Raw genomic sequence first — 7,781 nt, 5'->3', positions numbered from 1 at the left:
ATTCCCTCAGCTCTGTGTGTGTGTTCTGTAGCCAACAACCATTTCTACTGGAGCAGACTTCACGGCCTGCTGATCATCACGCTTTTTCATTGACAAAACAAAAAGTAAGTTAACAATTTATACATCCAACCGAAACAACATTGGGCGATATCTAAAAAAAAACCCCAATTCAGTCCGTCAACACCTTTACACGTGTCTCTCCAGACAACCTCATTAAATAATTCATTATTAGAATGAAAAGTTTATTTTTAAAACATGATTTTCGTTTTTTTTTTCTTTTTTAACCCTCGTCAGACACGCAGAGCCATGTGACAAAAAAAAAACAAATTTCCTGTTTTTGGGTGCGTTTCCCGAGAGTCTCTCTCTCCCCCCTGAAGCCAAAGACGTTAGATGAGCTAAAGCAATTACTGCCGGTTCCTACAGCTGTTTCCAAAATGTGTATATATGTGCGGAGGCCATGGTCGTTGACATGATTAACTCTCACAAGTCGACCGACTCAACTGTTTTCTTTAGCTGAGAGCAAATGGCTGCGCTGCTCTTATCACCGGTTTTCTCTCCACCTACATACGTATATATCTCGCGTCTGCTGTGCTGTCTTATTATTACACCCTTTTAGCCTTCTGCCGCGGAGCTCCTCAATGCAGCAGCTCTCTATTTCTTCAGCAAACCGATGGTAACAAAAAAGGGAAATATAAATCGATACATCCCCGAGGAACAGCATGTGTAGGCAGCTCAAAATGGAGCTTGCGCGAACCACAAATTGTGGTCCCATTCCCCTGACCGGCCGACGAAACAAAAAAGTTTCAAATAAATAACAAACTATAGACACAAAAAGGAACAACAACATAAGAGAATGGAAGTGAAAGCTTCGACCGGAACAATCGACGGTTTATTATTGGAATTTTTGTGGACCGGCACTCGGCGGAAATCGTGTAATGACTAGGGTTGGCTATTGTTTACGTAATATAATAACTGGGTGAAGGAACTCACAATACAACACCCGTTTTCTGTGGCGCGGCCTTTATCCATTCCAACAACCCGATATGCGCAGCGAGCGGCAAATTTCGGAGTTGCCGAACCCCATCGACTAAGCTCCTCCCCCATACAGCCAAGGACCCCCATCCCCGCCGCTGATGGCGGCCACAACAAACTGAAAAACCGACCCGTTCTGACGTTTCCCTGCACACACAGTCTCCCGACTTGTTTAACGAAACATGTTACTACTTCCTTGAATCTGTACAGCCGCCGACCGAGGGAAAAACACCACAATTCAAACAACTCAACTTGCCAAAACAAGTAAGTGACTGTCATCATTTCTTCGCGTTCCAAGTTGAAATCCAAAAGTTTTCTCCCCCGGTATACTAGTTTTCTTTGAGTGTGTGGGGGGGAAAAACGACAGATGTCGGCCAACACACAGATCTTTCGAGTCTGCTGGATGCGCACTCCATGCATAGCATTTCTCTCCCCCCCCCCTCGCTAGTCCCCATTGACCATAGTGTTTACATTCATATATTCACATCATCTTTTTTGTTCCCAAACTATGTCGTAACAGAATGCTGCAGTTAAATATTTAAAGAGGCGCGTGTGCAGGTCGTAATCAAGTTAAAGCTTAGACTGAAGCCTTACGGTGAACTTCTTTGTCGTAGTATGTTTTAATGCGTCTGTGAGCATGTTGGATACACGAGGATCGTGTTGCAGGCATCGACTTTGCATAAACATCCAATTACCTGCATCGTTCACGATTCGATGACTAGGCAAAGATTTAGACGAAGCTCCAACATGATGGGATTTAGTTATTTTAACTTTTTTTTCTTTTCGACCAACAGGGAGAGAGCAAAGGGCGTTCATACGGTTCCCCCCTCTTGTTGCCCCCTTTGTGCGACTGGTATCCGGTTATTTTTAATGGCTGCCCATTGGGGTTGAGTTCTTCTTCCTATGTGTGTCCCTATGGTATACTGGAAAGAAAAAAGAATTCTGTTTGTACAGCTGTTATCCGATTTCCACGCAACGGGATACGTACCGTAGATAGCTCAAATCGCTTCTCCCGTAGCGAATTATCCTTCACGCTCCCGCACTCTCACATATATATAAGACATCATTGTATCATATACATTCTGTTACATCCGAGAAACAAATCAGCTGTAACCTAAAACGTCAAGTTTATCAAAGACGAGTGAGCATGTATTATCCACTGGCTTTGGGGTTTCGAAACAACAACAATCGGCTCTTTTACCCGCAGCGAGAAATATGCGTAAAATCACCGTGGAAATCAACTGTCTACTATAGTCGTCCTTCCCATGACCTGATTGTTTTTCTTTCCATTTCACTTTTATTTTTATCCTTCTCTCCAACCCGGTGGTTTTTGACAGAAATCGATGTCCCTTTCCCCTTTTTGTGTGTGGATGTGATGCGAATATTTCCCCTGAGCTATCTGAACCATCGTTCAGCAGTCCGGATCGGTCCGCAGTCACGCCACCACCATTTCTAAAAGAACAAGAACAAAATCTGAACGCTATAGATACCAAACAAAAGACACTGCTGACAGTGAACGTTATTATACCTTAGCACGTCCTTGGAAGAGAAAAGTTTTTGATAACAAATGGGAATCGGAAAGGGGCGAAAAGGAAATCATTACGAGGTGAAGTTTTTCGGGAAAAAAAAAAAGAAAACGAGTGAAGTAGGGGGTTGTCTATTTCCCACGTTATGTTCGGTTCTATACGCAGCACGCCTCCCGGCTGCGGATGTTGTTGCGTCGTCTGTTTTTAAAAGGGAAACAACAAAAAATGTGTGTGTGCGGCCGCGCTCGTGATTATAGTTGCGGTACTCTTTTCTCTTTGTCTCTTTCGTACTGGTCACAAATTGAGATTTCACAGTGAGATTTTATCGTTTACGAAACGGCGATAATATTTCCCGTATTTTTCTAGCCTCAGGCAGTTTATTCTTGCGTGACTCGGGGCGGATGGCGTTAGTTTTTTGTTTTTTTTCTTCTATCCACCATGCGGCCATTGTCGATTCGAAAGAATACAATAAAAATATACACAACCAGCACGCCGAACACACTAGCCATACAGACGGGATCATTGAGCAGCAGGAGAATTTTGTGTGTAAATTTGATATCACGCTCTAGGTTCTCAACTCACGCAATTCGTTACTCACGATCTCAACCTTGCCCCCAAAAATGACTTCATGACTATGGTTGTGTCGGCTTGTTTTACGCGAATAGTAACGAAAACCCACAACCTTTTCTCGTGCTTTCTTTGATAACATCTTTTTTTTTTCTGTATTGCAGGCAATAATGATGGAACCCACCATAGCCATGTCACCCCACAGAGAGCATGTTCATAGGCTGCCAAGTTTGAACAATCTTCTGGAATCGGAGGTCATCTTGGGTGACGATGAAGGGTCTTCCTGTGATGGGGAGGACAGTGAAATGCACTCCGCTTTGGAGGATCTCAGTGAGACCAACACTGCTGATCTCAAATTCCACGATTGTAGCCTGACTTCCAGCATTGCAGATTCTACCGTCTTGATTGAGCCAGATGTCCAGCCAGATATGAGCAGGCTCTCTCTGTCACAATCGTATTATAAACCAGAGGAAGAAATGAGCAGACTTTCTCTTTCTCAATCGTACTACAAACCTGATGAGCCTTCCATTACTAGAAGTATGTTGCCAAGAAGCAGCAGCACTCTGTCCAGCCGGACATCTTCCAGCTCCAGATCCAGAGATCAACAGAGGCTAATGGCACCTCGTTCAAGCTATACTGATAACACGAGCTCTAGCAAAGGTCGATATTCTTCGCCTTCCCCGTTTGCCACCCGGCGAACTGTGTCTGTATCAGGCCCACATAGCCAACCTACTACTCCATCAACGATACGAAAACCACCATCTTGTTCTCCTTCTTCTTCACGACCCGCAGTTCCACCTAAGCCGATTGGACTGACCCGTCAACCCTCCACTCTCAAGGCAAAAACACCAGAAAGTCCCATGACTCCCAGACGCAGTAGTAGCGTCATTTCTACCAGCACCAATTCTCCGGCAGCAAAGTCGTTTCTAGCTTCTGGTAAACAGCCTTCCGTCATCCGATCCAATAAGCCAGTGACGCCCACCAAACCATCGACGCCCCCTAAGCGACCGGACGAAAGATTCGCCACTCTTGGTCGTCGGCCCAAACTCAGTTCGCCAGTTATATCGATGTCGATGAGTGGTGGTACTTCCATGGAAATCACAGCTGCAGCTCGCGAGACAAAAGCCACAGCAGATAAATTTGCCACTTTGCCTCGCCGAAAACCAACCAAGGATCGACCTTGTCTTCCAAAACCGGTACGAGAACCCGAACCAGTTTCCAGCATTCGAATGGACGGTGGAGCTACTCTGCCACGACCCATGAAGAAGTTGAGCAGCCCAACTTTGCCGGGCCCAATTATGAAACCGCGTACAGTAATTTACATGGAGAAATCTGCTCAGACTGAAATGTCTCATAAAGATGTTCGAGAGGGGCAAGAAGCTTGCCATAAACTTCGAAGCTTATCGTGGCAGCAGCAGAACAATGAGGAAGCTCGTCAACTGGAACGAATGCTCATGCAGGTATTTATTGTACACTATGCGGTCTAAAACAAACGAATTCACTAAATAAAACTTTTTGTTTATTCAATTTCAGAGCAAAGATGAAGCTGAATTGCTTCAACAAGAGTTGGATGAAGAACGGGAAGAGCGACAGATTGTCCAACGGGAATTGGAAAAAACCACTCAACGCGTAGCAGCTATGCTGGATTCTATGGAAGGTGTCGAGCGAGAATTTCACACACGCGGTGACTCGCTTATTCATCTGGAGACCAATCTGCAGACTTCGTCGCAAACCATTTCGGTTTTACAAGAACAGTTGGAGGCGCAGGACGCAGCGCTGATCGCCCAACGTTTGGAACTTGACAGAAGCCTTCAAGCTGAAAAAGCACTCTTGCAACAGATCCAGGAAAGCGAATCAGAGAACCGTGAGATGATGGATTTCTTGCAAGCAGAAAAACTCGCCTTGCACGAAGCCGTTCGTGACTCTGAATCCGAAATGGGCTTGCTGAAATCCCAACTTGCCGACGCCCAACGACTCTTGTTGCTTAAAGAAGAAGAGTGCCAACATCTTGTTCGGTTAGCAGAGCAAAGACGACATGAACTTGCTGCTCTGCAAGCCGACTTGAAAGGAGCTGAAGGACGTACGGGCTCTGTTCTGCTGGCCCAAGGAGCTCAGCTTTCGGCAGCGGCATTAGATCTAGTTAAGCTGCACTCACGCATGGACGGACTTCTTCAAATAATTTTGCAAAGTCACACCTTACCCCGTGCTGAACTAGAAGCTTTAGTCTTCCCTAATGAGACTTTTAAGGAAGAGAGTTCAAATATTTCTGCTGAGCTGCCGAATCTGATCGAATTCTCGACAATGTCAGCTGATCTAGAAAATGATACTAATGAAACTGAAACTGACAATTCTCAAATGCCTGAACAAACACAGCCGATTCAGCGGCTTGTCGGAAGCACCAGCTTACAGGTAGTTTACAAAAATGCTGTTGTTGGATAAATTTGTATTTAATTTTTATACATTGCATTAGGATCTGAGTGACGCCATCAATCTCACTCGTCGTCGTCCACCTGAAGGCCGCGAAGAACCCAACCCAGTAATAGATGAAGAGTTGCGCTTAGCCGCTTCCCTGGTCGACCAAATCGAAGAAACCGATCATGTTCTGTCGAAGCTGTTGCGAGTTCTGCGGCGTTTGATTCTGGATAAAGATTCTACCATGCATCAACTAAATGACGAAAGGTAACAAACTTGCTTCATTTGTTTCTGTTATCAAAAATTTGTGAACCATAAAACATTTCTCTACAGAGAACAACTATTGGCAAGCCTTAACGCTCAGACTGTAGCTTTGCTCGAAGCTAAGGAAGAACTAAACAAACTACGGAAGGCAGGAGAAGAAGCTGAGCCGTTAACTATGGAAAAAGTCGTTGACTTAGGTTCCTACCGCTGGAATGATCTCTCTGCCCGGTTGGACGCTCAAGTGTGCTGGTCAAAATCCGTCTCGAAAGTGTTGGAAACGTTGCCAATCGATGTTTTACACGCCCACCCAGCTCTGCAGCACCTTTTACAGAATTTGGTTTCCAACGTAGACGAACACGATCCTAACGCAAATGGTTCCGGCTAAACATTTCCTAATCAACATCCAAGTATTATGAAAAAAAAAGCTCTTTTTTATTATTTCTTTCTCAAATTTTCCTTTCGCCAAGTAATAACTGACCGTTAAGGTTCAACAACAAAAGACGTATCTTTTTATGTTTTACATTTTGATGACTTGAAAAATAGAACGTGTGTGGTTATTTTTGGTCCAATTCCTTTTTTTTTCTCTTCAAATCTATACGCTATAAATCCCACTGACATCCCATAAAACAATAAATCGGTTGCACATACAGAAAAAGGACAGCAACTGAAGGCGACACTAGTAAAAAGAACAAAACAAAATATAGGGAAATTTCAACAATATAAGAACGATCATTTTGGGAGCATGCACGAAGTTGCATCTTTTGGACAGTTGGGATATTCTTTAAGCAACGAATCATTCAGATCAGCCTCTTGAGCACAGGCACAACGAATATTTTTGGAATCGGCTGAGTAGAGAGAGCGAGGAAATCCTACCCAGTCCCTTTTGATTCCACCGCTAACCAAGACAAAATGGCATCAGTTAATCACACACGTTCATTCATAACACATGTAGTAATTTTACCTCTTTGTCGAACACCACACGCGAGATCCTTCTTCTGGCTTGTATTCAATATTGCACATGGGAAACTTCTCTTTGAACAAGTCTTCATCTTCTTTGTGACTAGAGGCCTCTTTTATCCACTGTTGAGCATCATGATAATATTCGGTTGTTTTCCCATCAGCATCAAAGAATAATCCCTGAAGTTTACCTGAAGATAGAAAATATTACATAAACATGATAACAACAAAACTTTTGGACTAATTACTTACCAATGTATTCATAATCTTTTGTGTAGAAGTCCAACCAATCTCTAAGTCCTATATAATCTTGGCTTCCTAATCCAGTTATATCATCAATGAGTCCTTCTGGTTTAAAATCTCCAGTCACAAATGCTCGGGAACCATCAACTCCTACAAATACAACATTCAACAGTTATTGGCGACATAATATACAAGAGTACTAAATACATTTCATGTACTGTATAATACTTGCCACTAAAAAAAGCATAACCCCCTCCAGGTCCGTAAAAATCTCTTCCTCTGGTGACGTCATATACTCTACCCATAATGGCAAGGTAAATGTCACCCCCATTTTCTCCCTTGTAGTTCGCTAACTCTTCTTTTGTGAAGACACGTGTGGGCTCAACAGGTGCTGATGTTGGTTCTTTAAGTTGAGCATGATCAGAATGATCAGTTGAAGTAGTAGACCCTTTAGAACCATGGAACCATTTGAAGAAAGATACTAATGCAGGAAATTTTGCCGCAACATCGTGGAGATATTTGGTATTATTATGCAAAACATTTGGTTGAAACCAAGCGATCACAGATGCAAGGAGAAGTACGGCTAAGGATAACTTCAGTAACTTGTTCATCGTGGTTAGTTCCAATTCAGACTGCGTCTCGTTACTTATCTGACTTAAACCCTGATACAAGCACGAGGCTAGATAATTCCGCTATCCACTTACCGGCCGCAGGCAATTGATAACAAAATAAAAAATACTGAGATGTTTTGACGTCTCTGTTGTCTGCTGTTGTGACTTG

At 43.5% G+C, this 7,781-nt stretch overlaps 2 protein-coding genes across 3 annotated transcripts; one reads left to right on the top strand and one right to left on the bottom strand.

The window, feature by feature from the left end:
* Positions 1–1,121: 1,121 nt before the first annotated feature.
* Positions 1,122–6,358, top strand: LOC124195650 (FYVE and coiled-coil domain-containing protein 1-like). 2 transcript variants are annotated; one of them, XM_046590163.1, is made up of 5 exons: positions 1,122–1,296; positions 3,290–4,585; positions 4,659–5,534; positions 5,596–5,804; positions 5,871–6,358. In XM_046590163.1, exons 2-5 carry the CDS (start codon positions 3,296–3,298, stop codon positions 6,184–6,186), a joined length of 2,691 nt encoding a protein of 896 aa, XP_046446119.1. In that variant the 5' UTR covers positions 1,122–1,296; positions 3,290–3,295; the 3' UTR covers positions 6,187–6,358. The 2 variants fall into 2 exon arrangements, with proteins under 2 accessions (XP_046446119.1, XP_046446118.1); XM_046590162.1 differs by lacking the exon at positions 1,122–1,296 and adding an exon at positions 2,705–3,222.
* On the bottom strand, positions 6,210–7,781 carry LOC124195653 (neuferricin-like). Its single transcript, XM_046590166.1, has 4 exons — positions 7,234–7,781; positions 7,011–7,151; positions 6,763–6,949; positions 6,210–6,696 (listed from the first exon to the last, which is right to left on the bottom strand). Exons 1-4 carry the CDS (start codon positions 7,610–7,612, stop codon positions 6,531–6,533), a joined length of 873 nt encoding a protein of 290 aa, XP_046446122.1. The 5' UTR covers positions 7,613–7,781; the 3' UTR covers positions 6,210–6,530.

This window comes from Daphnia pulex, chromosome 6 (assembly GCF_021134715.1).
Source record: "Daphnia pulex isolate KAP4 chromosome 6, ASM2113471v1".
NCBI classification, from domain to species: domain Eukaryota; kingdom Metazoa; phylum Arthropoda; class Branchiopoda; order Diplostraca; family Daphniidae; genus Daphnia; species Daphnia pulex.
The sequence above is the reverse complement of the archived record's forward strand: the minus strand, read 5'-3'. Positions and strand labels throughout refer to the sequence as shown.